Source organism: Synchiropus splendidus, chromosome 1 (assembly GCF_027744825.2).
Source record: "Synchiropus splendidus isolate RoL2022-P1 chromosome 1, RoL_Sspl_1.0, whole genome shotgun sequence".
In the NCBI taxonomy this organism is placed as follows: Eukaryota; Metazoa; Chordata; class Actinopteri; order Syngnathiformes; family Callionymidae; genus Synchiropus; species Synchiropus splendidus.
In genome coordinates, this window is record NC_071334.1 from 7,477,168 (window position 1) to 7,503,939 (window position 26,772).

Below are 26,772 nucleotides of genomic sequence, written 5' to 3' on the forward strand. Positions count from 1 at the left end.
TGTTATTCAATCATGTGCAAGTACACATAGGAACTTAGTAAAACCAAAGCAGTACGATGAATGAGACTGCTGTTTTGTTGCAGGAATAATGAGTCAAATGGTATGAGCAGGTGTTGCAATGCATTATCTTACTTATTTCTGAATGTTATTAGGGTTAGAACTAGGGGTTTCCATGGCCTCTGGCCACCTAAATGGGTAAGGTCATCAGTAAATGCTTCTCATCGAAGTTAGCTTAGAACAGGTAGAAATATCATAACCTGGATTACATCCTGAATACTGCTGACAAAGGCACTAAGAGTGCACAAGTCACAGATCCTACTTTTGAGTTAAAGGAAGAGTTCAATAATTTTAACCCGAGAAGACATCTTATTATTTAACATCTGGATGTGCCACCGTATCTTTCTGACTACGTCTGGATAGGAAGGGAAGTCATCTCATTTATCTCTGAGTTCATGTCTGAATGAAAAGGGCCAACAGGCGTCATGTATTTGTTAGGCATTACTATGTTTGTTGAGCTTGTTGGCGCCCTTTTGATGGGAGGATCTGACAATTGCTGAGATGGGAATTTTCTTCTACTCTCCCCGACTTGGGAAGGCAACTGGGCATGGTGGAAAGGGGCAAAAAAACAATTAAACAATGAAAGACAAACACAGAGTAGCAAGTTTGGTGACAAATTTGAAAGATTCAGCCATGTGTACAACTGACATGAAACAATGGTCTATCAGTGTTGCCAATGTTGTATGGTCTGGAAACAGTGGCACTGAGGAAATAACAGGAGGCAGAGCTGGAGGTAGCAGAGATGAAGATGCTGAGCTTCTCTCTGGGAGTGAGCAGGATGGATAGGATCAGGAAGCTGTAGATCTGAGGGACAGCACATGTGGTCAGGTGTTTAGGAGACAAAGTCAGAGAGGCTAGATGGAGATGGTTTGGACATGTACAGAGGAGAGAGAGAGCCAGTACATTGGTAGATGAAGATGTTGAGGTTGGAACTGCCAGGCAGAAGGTGGAGAGGAAGGACAAAGAGGAGATCTATGGAGGTGGTAACAAGAGGTTTGTAGGTTTGAGAGAAGAGGAAGCAGAGGACAGGGTGAGATGGAGGAGGATGATCCACCACTGAAGGGAGAAACCCAAAGAGAGAGAAGAAGAAGACGTAATCGCATATTGTGTCTCTCTAATTTGGTTATATTTGTCAAGCTTTAAAACAAGAGAAAGCCACACCAAAGAAGATAGCTGGAATATCTCCTTTGCATAGCACATACACAATTGACACACAAATTCCTTTCTCACCTATCTTTGAAATATGGTCCACACTGGCACCTTCTCACTAAATGTAGTTTACTCAAGTCTGACAATTTATCTATTGATCTTCCAGTCTTGAGGTTTTCAACCAATATAGAAGACAACATTTGCATCTTTCATAGGATGTGCCAAGGCTCAGGGCATTGGCTGTATCAGCCCATCAGGTGACTCATTTGGAGATACTAGATGATTATTGTATGAATGAATAAGACATTCATGTTTCAAGCTCATAATATTTAATATATTTGAAAAGACATAATACTTCATTTGCTCATGAGCAAAAAACGCACGAGAACGAGCTATTGATGACAGAAAACCTATACAACGAGATTTAAAGCAAACATTTATTTGAGTGTGATTCCCTCGTTTAAGGTGTTGACACTATACGTTTTGAAAATGTAAAGTTATGTTACGTTTTAAGGTGATGTTTTATTTTTTATTTTTTTTATTTTACATTACGAACAGTAGACATTAAGGAATTGTGGGTAAAAGCCCATCGTGTGCGCGCGTAGACTGCTGGGAGGAAGAAGTTTCATGCGACGAACGTGCTCTAAATATTGAAAGGTAAGAAATTATCACGCAAGGGGTCATATATGGCGAAATATATGAAGTGTTTGCCATCATTTCGGGCAACCATCGCTTCCATGTTTGTAACTGTCAAATTCGCGGTTTACATTGGATGCTGTAACCGCAATACTCCGCGGTAACATAAAGAAGAACAAACGTTGTCATTGCAGTACTTTACAAGTGATTGTTTACATTACATTATGGCTAAAAAACTTCATTTTCACCTGAAAGGGATTAGGTCTAATATATGTACGTGTGTGTGGCAAAAATGATATGTGGATCATACATGGTACAAACGTTTTGTTTTTTTCCAGTTCGAGATGCCACGGGGATCCACTAATAAGCACTGCAATAACTGCATGTTATTGCAGTGGCTTGCAAGACCTGCAAAATTTGCCAAGCAGAGCAACCCAGGCGACAGAGGCTGGCAAAACGACTGAAAACTTCTGAAAAAAAAAAAGAGGAGTGGTTGAAAAACCAAAAAAAACAACAACACCGCCTCACGTGTGATGGACGAGGCACAAATGCTGGTATGTTTGACATCAGTAATTGTATTTTTCAAATTTATGGCTTAACATATGGCGATTTCATTTTTTTTTCAGCTGGAAAAACTGCACACTTTGGGCCACAGAGCTGTGGTGTTTCTAGCTCGGCCAGGCAAGAAACCTGGCACTTGGTCCAGTCAGGTGGTCCACTCCAAGTGGCATCTGACTGACCATGCCAGCAAGTGCCTGGACCGGATGAAGGACCTATGTCTGGCGGTTATTAGAGGTAAGCTTGTTAATGTATTTGCATCTTCAGGCACATGTAATAATGGGCCGGATTCAGATCAGGCCATCATTCATTATTAGCCCTTTTTTGACTTCATTAGTCACCAGCAACCTCTTTCCCTCATATAACTGCATATAAATGTTTTTATATATAGTGGAACAATACACCACATTAGCATCTGCTCCAGAGTCTAACCACAGTTCTGTGGTGGAGGATTGTTGGTCCCTGCAAAGCTTTCTGACCATTTTACCTTGTTGTCTCACTGTTATTTCCCTGCTCTGACACATCTTTCCCACAGTGCCAGTAGCTGTAGAATGTTCCTCAGTGTAGACAAAAACAGCTGAAAGCAACAAGATCCAAAGTTGTGCTTTAGAATTATACACAATTTTAATTTATCTGAGAGCTTTTTTGATGTTGAATTCTGGAAAATAATTTTAAAGTTTATGTGGTGTAAATCAGTCTTTTAAGGCTGAGTATCTCTGGAAGATTAGAAATTTCTGTGTATGTATATACAAAAATCTCACTCTGATCATATTGTCTATCTGTTCCACAAAGGTTGGACAGATATGCAGCCATCAACCTCCTCCACCATCCATCCGTCCACAACCTCTGCCAGCCAGCCGTCAACCTCCTCCAAAAGAGCCTCCACAGGCCCTCAGAGTATGTAGCAATTAGATCTTTGAGACATGTCTGCAATCCAATTACCAGAATATCTGTTTTGGTTCATAAATTATTTGTAGACATTATAATATTTAGGTGAAAGACTTTTTATAGTTCAGGTTGCTATGACAAAGTCTGACATGTCAGACATTAGCATGTTATGACATGGTTTATTTGCACGAGATGCGTCATTGGTTTTTGATCGTTAGTCTATTGGATGTTATATGTAATAAAATATTGTGGGAATTATTCTGTACAAACAGTTATATTTATCCTCAACAGGCTTACCTCCAAGAAAAAGCACCAGAAGGAAGACAGAAGATGGATCGAAAGGTTCTTACATATTATACATCATACATTGCCTTGCAAAGATGTAAAAAGTGATGTTATAAAACCATAAGACTTGAAATACAAATATGAAATTAGACACAAAACAAAGAAATTAGAATTATGACCACACAAACTAAAAATTATTTTAATATCCCTACATCAAAGTGTTGCCATTCTTAAATCCAATGCACACAGTCCACTGTTGCTGACATAAGTCTAGTGACTGCCCTGGCCTCTAAACATGATGTATCTCATAAAGGCAATACAATGCAAGATTGTGCAGTGCCTTAAAACTATTACATACAGAAATATCACATGCAGCTGTAAATGATTTTATTTGTACTTTCTTAATATTTTAGTGAATGTTCATTGCAGTATATATTTTTGCCTGAAGACGTAGTGGGCACATCTGATGGTAATTTTTCACCACAAACACCACACCTTGCTCACTTGTGTGTTACAAACTGAAGACCACCAAGGATCATTGTTCTTTACCTTGCAGTGATTAAATCTTTTTTTTCTTTCTCTTGCAGTGGAAAGATATTCCAACTTGAGTGGGTACGGATGGAAGAAACCAAAACAATTTGTTAATAATAATAAATACATCTGCAAAAGTGTGATCTTGATGTTGTCATGCAATACATACATGCGTACAAGGAGATGAATATAATGAATAAATAATTTGACCCTGAAGTAGAATGAAATTGTCATAACAGAACTGAAATCCTTTATTTCAATTTCCTCTGACCCATTAAAATATTAAAAAAGAGATGTACATGCCGGATGTGACGCCATCATCCCGCGGCAGGCAGGACATCCCGCTATGTTTCTGTTCTGGTCGACCACTGATGATGACGTCAAAGTCCGACGTGTTTGTACAATTTAATTATTCATCCAAAGCATAAATTCACGTCTCCAAAGAAACGTCGGCGTCCACAACACGTGTACATATTTAAACAGAATGAAAAATAGAAACTACGGCTTGGGAGGTTTGGAATGGTCCGCCTGCGTTTCAGCTGACGTCTGTGACGGAGAACGAAACGTGAGTCAGCAAAACGAATAAATGACGGAACTTCCTTTCTTGCCAAAAGACTTTATATGCAGTTGACACGATTTTAAATATCCGATAATACTATTATGCGTAGAAATGTATTCGATACAAATGATAAATAAATAACATATTCGGTCCGTGACGCCACTTCCTTCCCCAGTCGGATAATAAATATTATATCATTTCATGACATAATATTTAAAAATTAAAGAGTACATTGCATGTGATTACAACTCTGCTTACAACAGCTTTTGATTATTTTAAAATCCCGCAATTGGCTGCGGAATTACTGGCCAGCTGTACAATAATACATTGAATTGAGACCTACGAGAGAATCTGGGTCAAAACGAAAAAAAACGAAGCGTCAAATGCATGAAACGAGCGAAAAAAATGAAAGTAAGGCGTACATTTGTCGCTAGAAATGTGATCAAAACGCAACAAAAGCTTTTAATTGTTTTAAAATCTCAGAATTTAAAGCAAAACTAGAACGGGTGTCCACCATGCTTTGTGTTCTATCAGTCACGTGACCAGAGGCACGCCATTCACAAAGCCATTGAGAAATGACTCGTACGAGACGAACGATTTTTGAGGCAAAGTCGTCAAATTGTAACGGTATGCCAAGTGGACAAACGTAGTTATTGCACGTTTTTCAGTGCGAGCAGATAACCACCCCAATATAGAATATATTTGTCGGTAGAAATGCGATCAAAAGTCAACAAAAGCTTTTGTTTTAAAATCTCACAATTTAGAGCGAAATAGAACGGATGTCCACCATGTTTTGTGTTCAGACAGGAGAGCAGGCTGTCACTCACGTGACCGGAGGCACGCCCTTCATAAAGCCATTGACAAATGAAACGTAAGAGTGAAACGATTTTTGAGGCAAATTCGTAAAATCATTACGGTATGCCAAGTGGACAAACGTCGTTATTGCACGTTTTTCAGCGCGAGCAGATAACCACCGTAATAATACATTTTAATGGGGAATCACAAAACAATCTCAGTCCAAACGAAAGAAACTAAGCATCATTTACATAAAACGAGCACATAATATTACAATGTAGGATATATTTGTTGCTAGAAATGCGATCAAAAGCCAATAAAGTTATTTAAAAACTCCGCAATTTGGAGCGTATTTATGGCCAGCAGGGTAAACGTTACAATACTACAATTTAACAGGGAATCACAAAACAATCTCGGTCCAAACGAAAGAAAATAAGCGTTATTTACATAAAAGGAGCACATAATATTATAATGTAGGATGTATTTGTCGCTAGAAATGCGATCAAATTCCAATAAAGTCATTTAAAACCCCGCATTGTAGAGCGTATTTATGGCCAGCAGGGCAAACGTCACACTACTACGTTTTAATAGGGAATCACAAAAGAATCTCGTTCCAAACGAAAGAAAATAAGCGTTATTTACATAAAACGACCACATATTATTATAATGTAGGATATATTTGTTGCTAGAAGTGCGATCAAAAGCCAATAAAGTCATTTAAAACCCCGCATTTTGGAGCGTATTTATGGCCAGCAGGGCAAACGTCACAATACTACGATTTCAGTGAGCACCACTAAAGAACCTGGGTCAAAACGATAAAACGAAGCGCCATAAACATACACCGATCGGAAAATATGAAAATAAAGTGTACATTTGTCGCTAGAAATGTGATCAAAACTCAATAAAAGCATTTAATTGTTTTAAAATCTCGCAATTTAGAGCAAAAATAGAACGGATGTCCGCCATGTTTTATGTTCAGACAGGGGAGAAAGCTGTCAGTCACGTGACCAGAGGAACGCCCTTCACTAAGCCATTGAGAAATTAAATGTACCTGGGATACGTTTTTTGAGGCAAATTCGTCAAAGCACTACGTTTTCATGAAGTGGACAAACGTTGTTATTGCACGTTTTTTTGTGAGACTGGGTTGTTCTTAAAGTCAGTGGTCAAACTGAACTCAACTGTCATGGATCTGTTTGATTTCGCCTCCTCGTGTTAGTAATGTAAGTGGCTCTACCTTCATAAACAGCACAGGTGATGTAAGAGTAACACAGAAACTAGAGAAGGTCTTGTACTGCCCTCTATTGGTGTCTCTGCAGTGTCACACCCACAGCTGCTTCCTACCCTGAAACACAAAATCATCCACAGCATCTCTGATGAGAAAATGCCAAACAATAAATTAATGACCACACATACTAGACACATCTGAACTAAATAAAATGCTTTTGCCCTCTGCTTTTCAGTTGCCCCGAAGAAGCAGACTCTGATCCAGGGATTGGCTTTAGCTGTCACTGTTTATGTTGCTGCTCGGCAGACCTTCAAAAACCGTGGAAACAAGAGTAGCACATTGTGTGTGTTACAGAACAGCAGGGGAGGAGCGCTGAAGGCAGAGCAGGAGTGAAGCCATGGTGTTTAATCCAGAAAAGACTTGATCGTGATGAGACAAGATGATGACTTGATGAGATGACGGCTGGATGAGACTTGACTAAACTAAGTGAAACAATGACTTGATGTGGAGACTTGACTTGGCGGGCCAAGAGTAGATGAGACTGGACTCGACCATACTGTTGCTTGACGTTGATACTTTACAAAACATGACGACTAGAAAGACTAGCTGAAGCAGGACTTGACCAAACAGTTCCTTTACTCTCTGGAGAGACTTGACATGATGAGACTAAATGAGACTGTTACTTGACTTGACGTGGAGACTTGACTAAACTTCAGAAGACTTACTCAAAAATACTTTCAGAAATGTAGTCAAACAGCTCAGGATTATAGAATATAGCTGCTTCTATATTCTAGACTAAATAATCAAAGGTGTAAGTAACTACAATATTATCTCTGGTTTAAACATTAAGACGTTATTTAAGATTTAATGAAACAGTTTTTTCATTCTCCAAATATTTCTAAAAAGATAAAACAGAAACACTTCACAGTTTTCACTAATAGTTCAAATGACACAGCTATCCAACTCATGCACCATTGTTCTGTGTTTAAAAAAGAAAATTTCTACTTGCTTGATAAATACTTTCAATTTTCAGAAATGGGGTCAAGCAATAAAAGGATAAAACAGAAGAAAGAAATACTTTTTGTTTTCAGTATTAGTTCAAATGACTATCCAACTAATATGAGTTTCTGTTGAATCAGTCTGCGTTTACTTTTATGCCGTGTGTGTGAGTTTGAAACAAAGCATTTTTACTTACTCAAGAAATAGTTTCAGAAAATGTGGTCAAACAGTTTGGGAGCAGTCATGATGCCTGGCTCTGTTTCCGGACACTGACAGGCATCTACAGAGTCCTACAAACTTTGGTGGGTGTTTCTGACCAATGTCTGCTGATGGAGGCGGGAGTTCTTTCACAGAAGGCTGAATCTTCAGAAAAAAAAAAAAAAAAAAAAAAATCTTGAAAAGAAACAATCTGAAGACAGTGAGGATTGTCTGTCAAACCTCACCGTCTTCGGACAACATTGTTCAGACAAGGTTCCCACACAGGTCACCCATCTGTAGACCCCTCCTTATCAAATTGCATCATTTGACAGGGGAAAGGTTCACACCCCTGAGTTACCTAGCAAACGCTGGGCTCTTCCAACACTGTTTTATCCAAAATCAACAAAGGTGTCACCTAGGCCCTGCCCACACAAATGGAGTATTTAGATAACCCTGATTCAGACCACATTTTACAACGGTTCAAAGATAACTTTTGCTGTTGACCAGGCCTTACACAACAGCCGACTCCTTTTCAAATTGCATCATTTGACAGGGGAAAAGTTCACACCCCTGAGCTCCCTAGCAGACGCTGGGCTCTTCCAACATTTTTTTGAAGTATCCAGATTAAAAAAAAAAAAGGTATCACAACAGCTGTTCCTAAGCCCTGCCCTTAGACCAGGGTATTTAGGTGACCCTGATCAGACCACATTTTACATGAGTTCAAGGGAAACCTTTGCTGCTGACCAGGCCTTCCAGAACTTCCTCCAACTCCCTTCAATAGATACCAGTGTGGCCACGGATGCTTTATAGGTGAAAAAAAAAAACTATTATAATAACTTTGTCATGTTGGTTTATCATATTCATCTCTTCATTTATAGGTATTATTACCCATCTGTGTGACGTTAATATCTCTGTGTTAATATCTCAGGATATTATGTACTAGATACATTGTCTCTTCTAATATGAGATATTATCGAGCCAGCCAATAACTTTCTGGTGGTGTTAGAAGGACCACTGGAGCTGGAACAAACAGAGATTTTATTATTTTAAAGTTACATGATGCTCTTTCAAGTCAGACGATAAAATATAGAAACATTCTATTTTCATCAGTCGTTGCTTGACTGAGTCATGCTTTTCGAAAAAAATCTAGTCACACTAAAGGTAAAAAAAAGACTTCACTACTTTTAGTTTGTACTGTACCCTGTAATTTAGGGGTAAAACAATCAAACGTGCGAGCAGTACAAAATTACTTCATCATCAGCTGTGATATTTAGATCAGACCAGACTGAGCAATACAACGTTTGAGCCTTCGAGAAGTTACTACTCAACACTAATACACACATACTGCGCACAAGCACAAACTGGACTGTAACACACGACAAAGTTAACACACACACAGCGACACGCAACCACTGTTGCAAAAATGAGGGAAAGTGAGAATAAGTTACAAGAACTGTTCTTCACTCTGCTTCTTTTGAATCCCTGTATCATGCAAGATGAAATGACTGAATGTGTTCCTACAATGTAAGAATTGTGAAGCAATGCAATATAAGAGCTATACAAACGTCCTATAACTTGTCATGTAACACATCTACAATGTAGGAGAGGCTGCACATTCATTGAATGAATTCATTTATACTTGATGCTATCCCTAGTCAGACAAGTAGTGCAGAAATATCCAGAGTATGTCAACCCTTAATTTTATTTTATTTTAAGTTTTTTGCCCTACCAGTGGCTAAAATGTGTATTTTACAAGCCATGCTTTTCACTGATTTCAATGTGTCTTTATTCTGTATTTTCAGGTGAAAACAGCCACATGCCACATGCCACATGCACACAGCCACATCTGAAGACAAACCTCATTGGTTTGTGAAGACCTCATTGAGGTCTTCAGAGGACCACTCTGTCTTCAGATTGTCTCTTTTGAAAATTCAACCGCCCGGGAAAGAACTCACATCTCCTCAGCAAATTAACCGGTTATCACGGACTCTGTTTCAGTGTCTGAGAACTAATGCTGAAAACTAAAAGTATTTCTCTCTTTTGTTTTATCCCACTTCACTCAACCTTATTTTCTGAAAAACTGAAAGTATTTCTTTCTTTTGTTTTATCCTTGTTCACTGAACCTTATTTTCTGAAAACTAAAAGTATTTCTCAAACAAGTACAAATTATCTGTTTTAAACACATTTTGAAAAAATGGCGCAAGAGTCTGGTATCTGTGTCATTTGAACTATTAGTGAAGACTAAAAAAAGTGTTTTCTTTCTACTGTTTTATCTTTAAGAAATATTTCAAGAATGAAAAACTGTTACACAAGTTGTTAAATAACTTCTAAAATGTTTATACCAGAAATAATATTGTAGCTACTAACACGTTTTGATTATTTAGTCTACAATGCAGAAACAGTTGAACATTTACTAATGCTGAAACTTTAAGGTTTTATTTTCAATATCTCAATTTCATCCTTTTTTTCCCACATCCTTAAGGTAATCCCATGGAGCCACATCAAACCCCTTCCCTCCCACAGATCCTACCTGACCTCTCACCGTGCCTAACCTTTTGTTGCGGCTGTGAGGATGCAGCTGACCCCTCCGTAGCACCACACAGGACGTAGCTTCCCCCCTCGACCTTCACTATTTTCCTTTCTGTCACAAAGCAAGGGGAATAGGGTTTAGGGTTTAGGGGGTAGGGTTAATTATTTTCCTTCCTTCCTGTCCTAACACAAGGAGGGAGGGTTATTATTTTAATTTCCTGTTGATATTAAAAGGGGGTAGGGGTTTTATTACCTCCGGGGGGGAGGTAATTGAATTGGCTTGAGAAATAAATGTTCGTTACAAATATTATTAAAAAATAGCTTGTGTTTGTGACTGGCCCTTTATAATGAAAGGTCATACATTTCTTCGAATAACATCAAATATGATGTGGTGCCTGATCACATCCATACAGTGAGTACAATAGTTTCTTAAAATACTTGACAGTAAAAATGTGGTGCTGAAATGCTTGAACAACTGCAGAGCACTTGTCGCATTGTTGTGTTAAAACTAAGTGTAAAATTAGACATTCATCCAGATAAATTCTGTGTTAAAGAGATGTCGAGAGATAAACAAAACTGCGCAGTCAGTGAGGAGGTGAGATATGTCATGTACATTACGTCAATAATAGTCACGTGACGATACTGGTATTTTTCTCGAGGACCGGCTAGCGTCCATTTCAGCTGACGCCTGATGACGTTTTTTATTTATTTTTTTACTGGCAGGAAAGAGCAGAAGCCGCCTGTGGTAGCTCGCCTCTGGTGTCCGGGGTAAAATGCAAACATAACAAAATGTAAATAAAACATTCAGAAGTCACGGCGCGTCGGTTTCCCGGTGACGTCACTATTCAGCGACGATTACATTTTGCGAACCTATTAATAGCTAGTTTTACTGTTTATTGCAGGCACAAACCGCAAAGCGTATTCACATTAAAGCGCAAGTGAACACGTCTCAGAACGTCACGAACGGCCTTGCTACGTATTTGCTCGACCCCGCCCACTCGTCCATCTTGTTCAGCCAGAACGCGTGTGGCCGCATGTTCTTCCCTCGCGGCTCCTCAGGCGGATGGTTCCCGGACTGTCGAGTTGAGAAGCTCCTTTCAAGCTGCTGCTGCTGCTGCCGCCGCCGCCGCCGCCGCCGCCGACCTTCTGCTGACAAGTTCTCGGTGAACATTGAAGATGGTGACCGATAAACCAGGTAAACGCACACATCACTATTCTGCACCACGATATACACCGATTCATGTTCATGTTGGAGGATCTGTTTTTTTCTCAGCAACTTTTTTTTTTAATTAACCAGTCTAAAAGTCTCACCTGTTATTAAAGGTATTCATTTGTAACGCAAATACTTTTCCAACATTTATTTTCTTTAAGTTAAAAGTGTGAAATCACTTTTAAATAAAGTTGAATTAACCAAATGAGGCTGGCGGATCCGTTTTTTCCTGCCTGTGAATTAACTTACACCCAGAAAAGCCAATAAATCCCACTTAGAACATGGCCGCATTCGCTTGTATATTCATTTTTACGCGTTCACACTTTGTTCTTTGTTGTCGTCGACCTCATGTCTGTCCAGACTTCAGGCGACCGTATGAGTTCATGTGCTAATGTGAGCCTGTCTGGGCTTTGCTGGGTGTGTTGTGTTGTTGATACTAATTCAATTGGGAGGTAAAACCTCAAACTCGCTTTCTTGTGTTGACTCCCCACCCCCCAGCCCGGACACGATCTCACGTGTTCTGACAATGAAATGATCGTCGGCGGGGGAGGGCGGGCGCTCTTGTTAAGTTGCCGGATCACCATCCAGTTTGGTGGAAGTCGGAACTGTGAATAAAACCGGCTGTGTTGATACCTCCTGCCAGTTTTCCTTTCAGCTTCCAGCTATCACATTGGTAATATGATGTGTTGGGACAATTAATTTGAGAGTCGACTCATGTTTGATGTTTTTATTTAATTTTAACTGTTCCCAAAGTTTTGTTTCGTTCAGATTGACTTGACGTATCGACCAGTGTTCCACAGACTTCTTTATTTTCTCAAGCCAAGTAGCCGTGGACACGGATTTTCGGTGAAAAACTACAACAGGACATATACACAACCATGCATCAAATCACATCTCGAACATTTCTCTTATAGAATATGAAAATAAAATACAAGAAAAGAACGACATACCGTTTCGCCATCAAAACCAAAACTCAGGAGAAGTTAAACAGACTCCAGCTCTTTCTTTCAGCTCCAACGCGGCGCAAGCCTTTGCTTTTCTGGTTCCAAAGGGACTGAAACTAGCCGTCACGTGACACATACGTCACCTTTTCTCCCCTCAGCGACCCCAAATGACTCAACAGGGGGCGCCAAACCCGACACCTCAACTCGCCCCTCCCCCCCACACACGTCCAAGACATCAAAACATTCAGTCAAACCCAAACCGATGACAGATACAGTGTTAGTTATTAACATTGTCTCTAATTCTTTTGTGATATTAATGACAGAAATCACACTTAAAACAGTTGCCTGTTTGCATTTTTATAATAGATCTATTTGGTCCTTCAGCCCACTATAAAACCTTGATGCCTCTGAGTCTTTGGTGTCACACAGTGCAGTCAAGGAACAGTCTGCCATGCTGGTGAGGGTCTGTGGTCACATGAGAGGAGTGTCTGCATTCAAACATGTGACTCTGCATTTAGAAGATGCACAACATGCATGAATATGTTCCTGTGAAATTACAATCATTCACAGCTCAAACATGTTCAAGTTGTATATTGCATTTTGACGTTGATGAAACAGATTTGTTTTCATTCAGCTCTGTCCAGTTAATTGAAAAACATAATCCATTCCTAAACAATCATGAGTTGCAGCTGTGATACATATCATGGTACTTAATAGACGTTTTGAGTATCATGTGTTGAAATGTTTCAGTCGTGTGATTATGGGCAAAGTGAACATCACGATTATTTTGTAATGCGATTACTAATCCCAATTTTTCATCGTGCTTGGGAGAGCCTCTGCATTTTTATTGCTTTATAGTGTTGTTCCATTTTCACCCACTGTTTCTTCAGCAGTTGCATTGTCTACCGTCTAAATTATGGTGCTGAAGAAATGTTTTATTTACTTTTAACAGAAGCAGAAGTGGCCAGTGACCCTGATACATCTCTTCATGCTGACCACCAGAGTTCTAAATCTGATGTTGAAGACAGGAGGGAAAGCAGTTGCAGTCAGTCAGATTCTGACACCGTGGAGGATCCGGAAGGTCATGTTGGTGAGAAGAAAGATGGTGCTGCTCACAAGTCACCATTGTGCTCTGAAGAAACCGACCCCGCAAAACCTTTCGTCTGCTCTCAGTGCGGTCGAGGTTTTCGCCAGAAAGGCAACCTAAAGAGCCACATGACAACACATGGTGGGGAAAAGAAATTTAAGTGCACCTACTGTAGTAAATGTTTTAGCCTTGCACGTTACCTGGACATCCACTTAAGAACTCACACTGGAGCAAAACCTTTCATCTGTTCTGTGTGTGGTAACTGCTATAGATATAGAGAACACCTAAAGAATCACATGCAGAGTCACACTGGAGCAAACTCCTTCTCTTGCTCTCAGTGTGCAAAATGTTTTCTGACTCGAGATCTTCTCCGTAGACACATGAGAATCCACACCGGTGAAAAACCTTACGGTTGCTCTGAGTGTGGGAAATGTTTTGCACAGAAAGGGAACCTAGTGGAACATATGAAAACTCACTCGGAAGAAAGGCCTTTCAAATGCTCTCAATGTAGCAAGTCTTTCAAACGGAAAGACAAACTGAAACAACACATGAGAATTCACACCGGTGAAAAACTGTATAGCTGCCCTGAGTGTAGCCAGTGTTTTGCACGAAGTGAAATCCTGAAAGAACACTTGAAAATCCACACTGGGGAAAAACCATTCATCTGCTCACATTGTGGCGATTGCTTTAGGCATAGAGAGTACTTGAAGATACATTTGAGAATACATTCTGGAGAACGACCTTTCAGCTGCTCTGTGTGCAAAAAAAGTTTTGTAGGGAAAGGGCATCTAACAGTACATATGAGAATTCACACCGGAGAAAAGCCTTTCATGTGCTCTCAGTGTGGCAAAAGCTTCACACAGAGGAGCAACCTTAAGATGCACATGAAAGTTCACACGGGGGAAAGGCCTTTCCAGTGCTCCAAGTGTGACAAGTGTTTTGCGCTCAAAGAGACCCTAAAGGGCCACATGAGAATTCATGCTGAGGAGAATCCTTACAGCTGCTCTGATTGTGGGAAAACTTTTGCTGCAAATTCCTCTCTGAGAGAACACAGCAAAATTCACACGGGACAAAAACCTTATATCTGTTCTCAGTGCGGTGATTGCTTTGCGCACAGAGGCACACTGGTGAAACACATGAGAGTCCATACGGGTGAAAAACCGTACAGCTGCACCCACTGTGGTAAATGTTTTACGCAGCAAGGGAACCTGAAAACACACATGAAAATTCACGCTCAGGAGAAAGATGTATCATAAACTGATGACATTGGAACGGTTCAGCCTTCAGAAGATTAATGAAAGCGTGTGGAAAATTTCACGCACCAGGAGAAAATCCTGCGTTTGCAATGAGTGTGTAAAAACAGTCCACTTCTATAGGATTCCTTCATGACCCACGAGTGCCAGTGGAGTGAAACCTTGCTTCTTTTGAATGTATCGTGGCATCAAAATATATGAGGAAACATGCTCAGGAATCTTAATTTTAAATGTGATGAATGTGATGAAACGATTTTTAAATTCCTGTGGACCAACGTGTGTCCAGAGTAACTTTGTCTTTGTATCATTCTCTGATTTTATGCTGTTTTTATTGGCTCATTTATTGTAACTTTAGGATGAGCTCGATTATTATCGAGTTGCCATGCGTTTTCACTTTTAGTGTTCTCCTGATGGTTTTTACTGTTTTTAATTTTTTTCTGATTAAACATTGTTACCTCCTGCCAGCTTGATGTTCAATAAATTGCATGATAAAAGAAACCGCTTGATTTTCATTCTCTTAATTTTGCAGTTGTGATGGAGATTCAGTCCAACTTGGCATGTGGTTGAAATTGTAACTGAAGAAACGGGTTGCTGCGGGCTGTAGAATTCTTGTAGAATTCTTCCAGCTGATCATGAGGACACCTTTTCACCAATAGGGTGTCTCAAGAGTTTCATCAGTTGTCTGTCTGGTCCTGCTTGTTTCCGCTGACATTTAAACCGTGTGTGCTTGATCAGTCAGAACAAAAACAAAAACCTGCACCACCCAACAAGCTGCAAAACAAACATGGGGACTGTGGAAGAAGTATTCTTTGCTATTCCTGTTAACAATGTTGTTTTGTTCTTGAGTGTTGGAGCAATACTTGAACCTCAGTCAGACTTCATTGAACAGCTCAGTTTCCTCAACAGATGCACTTGTGCGCTGATTCTTTGTTCCCAGCCAGACAACAAATACCTTTCAACGAAGAACGGTCATAATCGTGGCATGTGTCTATTGTATATACGGATGATTGACGGATCACTCAGGATGGAAACAGGGAGGGTTTGGATTCCTGTGGAACCGGACTGAAAAGGTTCTGTTTCGATATCTGTGAAGTCAAGTCAGAGTTGTTTTTTTTGTATGTATTTACTGTAATGTAATTTAAACCAACCAGCATCAGTACATGTAGCCTCAATCTGTCAGATGATAATTCAAATAAAATAGAAGAGATATGTTGAGAAAATATCAATTGATCAATAATCTGAAGATTATATTATACAGTATTATGTAGTACAGGGTAATGCAATAAGTATGAGGGGAAACTATACACATGCAACATGTCTGTGGAAAGCACAATTTTCAATGTTGTGTTTCATTTTTTCATGTTAAGAGTTGTGTACCAGAAGCATGAAATGTATTTTCGATTTCACACATGCAAATCTGTGATTGTGACTATGTGTGTGACCTTATGCTTATGTGGGGACACTTTTGCCGGTCCCCGCAAGGTTAAGCCTTCATTTCAGGATGGAGACTTTAAAGTAACTGGCTCAATATACATGGGTGAGCCACTTGTTTTGGATGGTTAGGTTTAGGGTGAGAGGCTGGGGAAAGGGTTACGGCAATGAGAGGACCTCACCATGATACTGATACAAACCTGTGTGTGTGTGTAGATGTGATGATCACTGAGGACCAGAACCTGTTGCTCCGGGCCAACAGGGACGGTCCAGTTGAGCCCCCATTTCATTTTTTTCTGAAACACAATTTCTGTTTCCACAACAAAATCTGAAAATGTTCAGTGATCTACTGTACCTTTTGATCTACTGTACTGCTTAATTGATCCTTCAACAGCGCAGCTCTGTTTATGAATCCTGGCACCCTTTCCTTTGCTGTCCATGGTGCAGAGCCTGGGAAGCACAAGCCGACCCTCATTGGAGGAGACATTTCCATCGGCGCTGATCCCTGCACTTCCACTGGCTGCCCGTGGCTGAAGTACACTGATGGGAAAGTCTATATCCCGTATTGCATCGGCAACCGCTTCTGTGAGCATCTGGTCTCCCTAACTTTGACTCAAAACCAGTCATGCAGAGTAATGGACTGATAGATAAAGTGGAGGAGAGTGTCAGGGGTGATTTGGAACAGAAGAGCAGTAGCTACAGAGTCGGGAGCCTCCATAGGACAGTCGTGAGACCTGCCATGATGTTTGGTTCAGAGACCGTATCACCCTGGCAACATTGAGAAGATGCACAACATACACGAATGTGTTCCTGTGAAATTACAAGAATTAACAGCCCAAACATGTTCAAGGAGCAACTTGTTTATTGCATTTTCGCGTTGATAAAACACATTTGTTTTCTTTCAGCTCTGTCCAGTTAATTGAAAAACAGAATCATAACAATCATGAGTTGCAGCTCTGATAGATATCATGGTACTCGATAGATATTTTAAGTACGATGTATTGATATTTTAGAAAGAAATCTAAGAAAATCTAAGTCGTGCGATTATGGCCAAAATGATCATCACCATTAGCCTCTGCATTTTTATTGCTTTATTGTGTTGTTCCATTTTCATCCACCGTTTCTTCAGCAGTTGCATTGTCTCCTGTCGAAATTATGGTGCTGAAGAAATGTTTTATGTTTTGCTTGAATTGCTGCTCCTATCAAGTATCTTCTATTTTTAGTTTATTTCTTATCACTGCTTTTTTTCTTCAATTACATTGACTTGTCCAATAAAATGTCAGTTTAAAAGTCCCATGATAGGGACGGTCATCAGTATCAGAATCAGAATTCAATTTATTGCCATGGTCAGTGGGGAGCCCACCAACTAGGAAAGCGTTTTGGAATAAAGTGCTGACAAAAAAAAAAAAAAAAACAATAAATAAAAAATAAAAATAAAATAAATAACAAGGCTGTTCACGAATTCAACAGTCTGATGGCCGAGGGGAAGAAGCTGCTCTTGTCCCTGGAGGTGGCGCTGTTGTACCAGACAGTGATAGAGGAGGTGAGGATGGACTGGATGATGGCCGTGTAGAACTCCACCAACAACTTCGTCGGCAGTCGTAGTTTTCGTAGCTGCCTTAGAAAGAACATTCTTTGCTGGGTCTTCCTGATGGTTGGCTCCCATTTGAGGTCCTCACTGATGGTGGTTCCTAGGAAGCAGAAGGAGTCTACAATAGGAATGGGTAAACCAACATGAGAGGGGACAGAGAAACTGTGACTCTCCTGAAGTCTATGACCATCTCCACTGTCTTCTGGGCGTTGAGCTCCAGGTTGTTGTGGCTGCACCAGGACACCAGCCGCTGCACCTCCCTCCTGTAAGCCTTGAACTTGTGATTCATGTGATGCCAGTTAGGAGAGGATGGAGGGTTTGGAATCCTGCGGAACCGGACTGAAGAGGTTCTGTTTCGATTTCCGTGAAATCAAGTCAGAGTCGAGTTTTGTTTTTTATTCACTGTCATCTAATTTAAACCAACCAGCATCAGTACATGGAGCCGCAATATGTCAAAGTCAGATGATGACAATTCAAATACAATTGAACAATAATCGGAAATAAACACACTATAGATTGTGTTATACAGTATTATATAGCGCATGGTAATTCAATAAGTATGTGGAGGAACTACGCACCTGCAACATATTAGTGGAAATAAAATCTTCACAGAGTGGGATTGGAGCTGCCTCAATGAGCAGATCGACACTTGAATTGTGTAAAGACAAATGCAGATAAACTTCCATTGTAGTATTTTGTCCGACCACTAGGCGGTCAGTGAAAGCCTCGGTGGGCCCTTATACGTATATGACATTAAGCATCTCAATCAACAGGACACAACATGGCAGCAAATGTAAAAAAATAAAATAACTGAAATAAAAATTCTAATTGAAGTCAGCAAGGACCGCTTTTCATGGCACAATAGGTTGAGCTCAAGGCGTGTCTGGAATTATCTGCACTTCCAGTTTTGACGAAACAAACTGGGAAATGAAAGTGAAGTTTGTCTGAAACAACTCCACGCCTCCTGATCAGACTGTTTATAAAGTAGCACTCGCTTCACGTCCCGTCACTGTGTGTTTGGAGACCAGTTCAAAAGCGACCAGTAGTGAAGAGGAAAACTAGCGAATCAGAATCATGAGGTGAATTGATCTGCACTTGATGGGTTATGATTTCCATTCACTGAGAAGCTTGGTTTTACTGAGTGATGGGTTCACTTGGATGTAGTTCAACTGCTTTATAGATCCTTCATCAGAACCATGCAAACCACCATTTGAAATGAGATCACACACACACACACACACATATCACCCGTCAACATTCAGACCACATTCTTCTTTACCTTACACACGTCCGTACCTTTATCTTTGTGGGAACCTCTCATTGCCATAACCCTTTCCCCAGTCTCTCCCCCTAACCCTAACAAGTACACACACGCAAATGACTCAGAGCTTGCTAACATGTCGATGTCTGCCCAGCAGTGCCACTGAGAGTCAGACCAACATGGAGGCCAGACTGAAGTCACTGCAGTGTCACTTCACCTGGGACGAACTCACCAATGAAACCAAACCTGGGACTGTCAAAGAAACTTTGGAGAACATTGGCATAGATGAAGGGAACTACTGGCTGCCTCACATCTACAACCTCCAGGGTTACCTCCATCACCGCCTGGGCTCAGATAAGGAGGCCCTGCAGTTCCTTCACCAGGCCACAGAGGACTTCCACCGTCGACACGGCCCTGAAGAGGGTCCCTGGCTGATGGTGAACTACGGGAACCTGGCTTGGCTGCTTCATCTGACAGGGCAGCAATCAGAAAGTGAGCGATACCTATCACTGTCTGAAGATCTGATGGGGGGGATCCAGGGTGAGCTGCATCCAGAGGTGGCTGCTGAGAAGGCCTGGACACTGATGGCACTGGTCTCCAACCATCTGAAGACGGTGGAAGAACTTTTCCTGGCCGCCATTGAGAGAGAGCCAGAGCGGGTGGAGTGGAAGACCTCCCTTGTCTTAGCTTTAGTCAGAGCTGAGAAGCATGAGTCTTCCCTGAAAGAAGACACCTGGCAGAGACTGCACCGTGCCCGACAAGAAGATCCAGAGAACCTGTACATTGCAGTGAAACTCCTCTGTCACCGAGCCAAACAAGGAGAAGATGTTGCAGATGAAGCTCGGAATTTGGCTCAGGAAGTGTTAAGAAGCCCTGCCAGCAGCTACAGCGGCCTGAAACAAATGCTAAGATTATACAATAACGTCCTCTCCCCTGATGAGGCAGTCAAACTGGCAGAAGATGCTCTGATAGAACATCCAGATGAACATTACCTGAAACGGTGTGCTGCACTCGGCTACTATTTGAAGATCACCTTTAACGAGGGAGATCCTGTGCCACCATTCATGATGGACAGAGCCATCTGGCTCCACCAGGATGTGATCGCTCTGTACCCTGGTACTCGCCTGGTAAAGCTGATACATCTTGCAAACATACATGCATGTAGAGATCAGAGGACAGCAGATCAGATGTACTGGGACCTTTTTGCACAATTTCCCGATCAGGCACATCAACAGATGCTTTGCAACCATTATGGAAGACTCTGGAATAAACGCAGAGATTACCCAAAGTCACTGTATTACCACAAGAAAGCGGCGATGATGGAAACACAAGGTTTCTACCGTGACAACAGCATCAAGTACCTGGAGACATGTGCTGCACGATACAGAAAATGGGCTTCTGACATCGAGGAGTTCCTGAACCACCTGCCCGGAGTCGAACCTTAACTCGTCTGCTCTCAGTTCTCTGAGGGAAATATTGATGTCGTGATCGACATGAGAGATAGTTTAGATGAACAGATTTATTCTTCATTGTGCTTTCACTTGATATACAGCATTGACTCATGAGCTGATCTATGGAACTAGTTAGGTGTGTTTCATTATCATGGTGGCAGTCATGATCCATTCACTTATGAGTTTAAAACAATTACTGATCTACAGATGTCCTTGCTTCAGCTTCTTGGTTCTCTGATTTCCACTCAATAAACTTCTTCAAAAGACATCACAGGTGTTTGTTTTTAACTGAATTATGATGATATTTTCAGAGTTTGGGCTGTTTCTCTCGCCACACAAGTCCTCAGCAGAAACATCTTGGCTCATGTTGTGCTTGTACGGGTGTTGAACTAGCCACCGGGTTTTGTCCTTTATAAGGAGCCTCGGTTGGGTGCGGCTCAAGGATTCAAATAATAGATTTTCAAGATATCAAAAGCTGCGACTTTTATTATGAGTGTCAGTGAATTTGTGTCCAAAGTGTATTGAGCCTGTTTGAACATGGTTATGAATATCCATCTCAGTGGGCAATTTTGATTTTTCCTTTTTAATTTCAGCCTCTTCAGTACACATGGTCTGGTGGTTTTCACCTACCTAAAGACAAGGGAACCAATCACCATACCTGGTTACAAAACAGTCAAGTTTTCGGTTAGAAACAAGAGGCAGAACTAAAGAGAATCCTGCTGGAGATGGAGGTCAACAGAGCAGGTACACCGGAATATATTAGTGAAATAGAACACAGAACATAGAGGATTGAAGGGAGAGGGAAAAAAATCCTATTCAAATAAAAGGCTGGTAAACAGCTGGGAATATGGACTATCACCTCTCTGTTCACAGGACAGTGAAGCAGGAGAGGCTGGACACAGAATAATGTTACCCCAGATGAAGAAACAAAAGGAGGGATGACACTGGATACACACGCGTGACATCAGGTATGAATGTTGTTCAGAAATGTTCTCATTTCATTGATTCTGAAGAGGAAAATTCACACTGGAATGAAGGAAAAAACCAGATATAGCAGCAGAGAAGGGAGAAATCATCACACACTTGGTTCAATAATCACAGTGACCCACAACAAGGGGACCAGTGACCGCTCAGGCTGAAGCCTGAGGCTTTTACATGTCAATCCTAAATAATCCTAAAAACTAGATTGCCTTCACTGGGCTTTAAAAATGAATCCTTGTAATATATCCGAAAAGTATATCCCTATAATATTTGCTGGTATTCCTAGTTATGCTGTTCTCTGGTTTATACTCAGACTCTGGTTAGACAAGAGTTGCCACTCTACTTTGAAGAGATGTTTGTGGGAAACACTGTGGTTCAATCGCTATTTAAAATGCCCTGAAACAAGTGGAATGGCGACACTTCTAACTGTCCAGAAGTCAGAGATATTAGGGTTATGAGAGGACTATAAGTAATTCTTAGCGTGATGAAGTGATGTTGGATAATGCTATTTAACTGTAAATGTAAATATAGATTGTGGCTGATATCTTCTGATAAAAAAAAATGGACCTTGTTCCAAGTGGTTGCTTGGAGCCGTGCCATTGCAAAAAACATGCATTAGCATGATTCATGTGGCCGGTTGATTCTTTTGGCGTCGTTCAAATAGAGTTCAAATATTTTTTTTAATTATATAAGTCGCCCCAATATATTTTATATTGCAGCGTCTTTGTTGTTATTGACTGTTGGTGCTGTGACACGTCAAATTTCCCCACTGTGGAACAAATCCAACCCAATCCAACTCCCAAACAACTGCGATCTACGATCTGACAGTGGTCTAAAACTACATGGCTGCATTGCAGTAAAAGCACGTGCTGACCTCATTAACCCCATTTTTATTGGTTAAGTCCACTTTGAGTCTCCGATCCTTACTGTCAAGAAACCATCGATCTATGATCTATCTATCTATCTATCTATCTATCTATCTATCTATCTATCTATCTATCTATCTATCTATCTATCTATCTATCCAAACTGCAGTTAACATAGTTATAAATGCCAGTCAGTAAATCCACGTCATGACGGATGTCCACAACAGGCTTTTACTGTTCAAAACTAATTAGAGACATCGTAAAAACTGATTGAAAAGAAAAAGCGATTTCAGCTTTCAACAACGATAATTGACATGACATGGTAGACATATACACAATAAACAACGAGTTACCGTGTTCGCCCTGTAACTGGACAGCTGGTCTTTGCGGCTCTGAGGTTTCTAGCAAATCCCGCTGATTCACACTGTACTGAGATTCAAACAAACTTTATCAGTCGACATCCGGAAGAACGGAAACAATTCTAAATAACATGAACTTTCTTCTTTCTAATTCCAACATTCTAATCGTTGTCAGTAAAAACAAATAAGAGACCATATTAAAGACCACATAAAAAATAATTTCCAAATGATGATGTAACACATTTTCTGAAGCAACTTCCATTGCAATAGTTGGATGATATGTTATAAAGCGCAAAACGTCTGCATGTCCCAAGAGTTGGTTTTGCATGTCACTCTTCCCCGCCACTAGTGGCCGCTGTTAACTGTAGTCCTTCTCAGTCCTTCTTACCTCTGACCCCTGTGGAGAAGAAGAGCTGCAGCTACTTCCGGACGTACAAGCTGCTAGTTGTGAAGAGTGAAATTCATATTCGAACTGAGAGTCTTTTATACAGAGAGATAACTTTGTGGAGAAGAGTTTCCCCCTTTTTGTTATGTACGATTTGCTTTTAAATGTGACATTTTTTCCCAGCTCATTGGAAGACGTATATTATTTTCGTCTCTCAGAACACAGAAGCAGCTTCGTGTTCTTTTGCTCTCCTCTGGAGAATGAAGGTGTCCGGACTGCGGAGCTTGAAAGCTTCAAGCAGCGGCTGTTAGTTGCTGTCGACGATCATCTGCTGCCGAGGTTTCACATGTTCATCGGCTGTAAACGACAGACGAAACGGAAGAGGATCCTGCTGCATATGGAGACCGAGAGAGCAGGTACACTGATACTGTATAATAGCGACATCATAGTGGAACGCAGGGCAGTTTTGAACATACAGGGAAAAATCCGATTCAAATGAAAGGCTGGGAAACAGTTGGGAATATGGGGTTTCACCTCTGTCTTCACAGGACCGGGAAGCAGGAGAAGCCGGACACAGAATAATGGTGGAACCTCAGATGAAGAAACAAAAGGGAGGGACGACATGGGATTCACACACGTTAAATCAGGTAGGAATATTGTTCAGATCTGTTCCCATTTGGACCAGAGAGTGGCATAATTCAAATGCAAAAGTGCTGACAAAGCTGCAAAACACAGGCTTCAGTATTCTGTCTTGTCTCACCCGAGCCTGAGTCATAAACCATCGTCAGCATCTTAATGCGACAGTAGTAGTAGTAGTATAGTAAAATGATATCTAAAAATGATGTAGTTCTTGTGCTGTTACTGTTTCTGACATGCTTCGTATGTGTGCGCCAAACGACACAAAACAATCTCAAGCTGCCACTTCTTGCTTGACCCAGTTTGTACGTATCAATTTTTGGTGTCAGTCCAAGTCTATATGTTCATTCCTATGGCGGAACTCCACACCAGTCTGCTTCCACACTGCACGTGAACTGATGATGGACCTCCGCCACGACTAGAACAGAATGTGGTGTTTCACAGCCAAAAATAAGCATGAAAGAGTCTTGTCATGTTGTCATGTCAAGCTGCCTAATACAGAGCGTCTAGATTGATCCACGCGTTGAAGAAAGTGAGCGAGATTTACTGTTGATCAAGAAGGTTTTAGTCAGTGAATTCCAGACCGAGACGTCATGATGATCAATGAATAGTCTGGTGATCTTCAGTAATTTGGGGAAAATCAGCATCTTCCTCCTCATTGTTCTCCTCATGCAGACATCTTTGCTGCAGCCACATCACAGCAGTGAAAACAGTTAGTGTAGAGTGCAGCATTATTCATGTAAGCAAATCTGTCTGTCAATAAAATTAGGTGTTTATCAGCCTAATAAAGGCAAAAACACGTGAGTTATCAAACACCCGCACACATTGTGACTCGCAGTCCGCAGCGCTCCTCCACAGCACCAGTGTCCTGCAGCCCTCAGCTGCACATCTCAGTGTTCAGGGAGTTTACAAAGTTGTTTTGGAAGGATGTTGTCTGCCCAGACAGTGATCAGACCCTTTGCTGCCTTGCATCCATCATGTTTGTGTGGAGTCGCGCTTTACACATAGTTTCCGCCATCTAGCGCAGAGTCACCTGAGGCGAGAAGCTCCGTCCGTGGCCAAAACCTGACTCGCTTCACATCTGGGACATTTGAGCTGAACGCAGTTTGTATCGAGACAGAGCACACAGTGTGAAACCGCCCTTAGTCACACAAAAAGGAAATCAGTCAGTGAAAAGATCAGCAGCCCAACTTCTGCGCGTCACTTTGTATGACCTTCATCTGTGGGTGAATATGCCTCTTCAGACACTGAGTCAGTCACGTCTGTTCTCCACTTGGGTTGGGTGATATGGACAAAAAAAGTTGTGACGATAAATGCTGCCATTTCTGCGATAACGATAATTATCACGATGAATCCGTTTTCATTCTATTCCATGTGTTGGACACTAGAGTCTCTCTAGAAACTGTTTTATGATGAAACTCATTAGTGGAGTTTGTCGCCAGCATCATTATTTGTTGATGTTTCAATAGAACAGTGAACTACGTGCAGAGATGAGAAATTCATCGTTTCACGTCTCTGGTAGAAGCCGCTGGTGTCTGACAGGCTGCTGCAAATATAAAAACAAATGTATTAAAACATAAAAACTTTGCTCCAAGTGGTTGCTCCACAGTGAGACGCACACAGGCGCCGTACCCTTGCAAAAAACATACTTGGCACGATTAATGTCGCCAGTTGATTCTTTTTGTGTTGTTTACATCATAGAATCAAATTCTCCTTCTTCTTCTTTTCCTTTTGGCTTCTCCCTTCAGTGGTGGCCACAGCGGATCACCTACCTCCATCTCTCCCTGTCCTCTGCTTCCTCTTCTCTCAAACCTACAAACCTCATGTCCTCCTTCACTACCTCCATCAATCTCCTCTCCCTCTCCACCTTCTGCCTGGCAGTTCCACCCTCAACATCTTCATCTACCAATGTCCTGGCTCTCTCTCTCTCCTCTGTACATGTCCAAACATCTCCATCTAGCCTCTCTGACTTGGTCTCCTAAACACCTGAGCACATGTGCTGTCCCTCTGATCCTATCATCATCCTGCTCACTCCCAGAGAGAAGCTCGGCATCTTCATCTCTGCTACCTCCAGCTCTGCCTCCTGTCTTTTCCTCAGTGCCACTGTTTCCAAACCATACAACATTGCTGGCCTCACCACCCTTTTGGACACTTTCCCTTTCATCCTTGCCGACAGCCTTTTGTCACACATCACACCTGACACTTTTCTCCAATGATTCCATCCTGCCTACACCTGCTTCTTCACCTCTTTCTCACACTCTCCATGGCCCTGGACAGTTGAGCCTCAGTACTTGAAATCCTCCACCTTCTTTATCTCTGCATCCTGTAACTTCACCTGTCCACTTGGCTCCCTCTCACTCACACACATGGATTCCGTCTTACTGCGGCTAACATTAACATAACATTCCTCTCCTTTCTAAGGCAAACCTCCACCTCTCCAGCTGATCTTCCACTTGCTCCCTGCTCTCACCACAGATCACAATGTCATCTGCAAACATCATCGCCCTAGGGGCTTCTTGTCTAACCTCATCTGTCAACCTGTCCATCACCATCGCAAAGAGGAAGGGGCTCAGAGCTGAGTCTTGGTACAAAATACCAAATCATACCAAATACCAAAGTCATAGAATTTAAATATTTTATTATATCATATAAGTCGCCCCAATATATTTTATATTGGAGCGTCTTTGTTGTTATTGACTGTTGCTGCTGTGACACGTCAAATTTCCCCACTGTGGAACAAATCCAACCCAATCCAACTCCAAAAAACTGCGATCTACGATCTGTCAGTGATCTAAAACATATGACTGCATTCCAGTAAAAGCAAATGCTGACCCCATCAACTCTACACATACGGCTCAGGTGGGTCAGGAGCAGCCCAATGAATTACATAACAGCAATAAATCAAAAA

General features: G+C 41.2%; 3 protein-coding genes across 4 annotated transcripts in view; all 3 read left to right on the forward strand.

Moving 5' to 3' along the window:
• Positions 1 to 11,428: 11,428 nt before the first annotated feature.
• On the forward strand, positions 11,429 to 15,363 carry LOC128752265 (gastrula zinc finger protein XlCGF57.1-like). The gene is made up of 2 exons (XM_053853323.1): positions 11,429 to 11,604; positions 13,516 to 15,363. Exons 1-2 carry the CDS (start codon positions 11,586 to 11,588, stop codon positions 14,904 to 14,906), a joined length of 1,410 nt encoding a protein of 469 aa, XP_053709298.1. The 5' UTR covers positions 11,429 to 11,585; the 3' UTR covers positions 14,907 to 15,363.
• Positions 15,364 to 19,302: 3,939 nt separating this feature from the next.
• On the forward strand, positions 19,303 to 20,631 carry LOC128752339 (interferon-induced protein with tetratricopeptide repeats 2-like). Its single transcript, XM_053853451.1, has one exon. The coding sequence runs from the start codon at positions 19,303 to 19,305 to the stop codon at positions 20,629 to 20,631; it is 1,329 nt and encodes a 442-aa protein (XP_053709426.1).
• Positions 20,632 to 23,255: 2,624 nt separating this feature from the next.
• Positions 23,256 to 26,772, forward strand: part of LOC128752249 (gastrula zinc finger protein XlCGF57.1-like) — a 44,751-nt gene continuing 41,234 nt past the window's right edge. For both annotated transcript variants that reach the window (XR_008413645.1, XR_008413646.1), the window contains exons 1-2: positions 23,256 to 23,644; positions 23,777 to 23,875. The gene's annotated coding sequence lies outside the window, so the exon portion shown is untranslated. The remainder of the gene's footprint in view (positions 23,645 to 23,776; positions 23,876 to 26,772) is intronic.

Coding starts and splice junctions, on each gene's coding strand:
- LOC128752339 (XM_053853451.1), top strand. CDS start 19,303: ATGACTCAGAGCTTGCTAACATGTCGATGTCTGCCCAGCAGTGCCACT.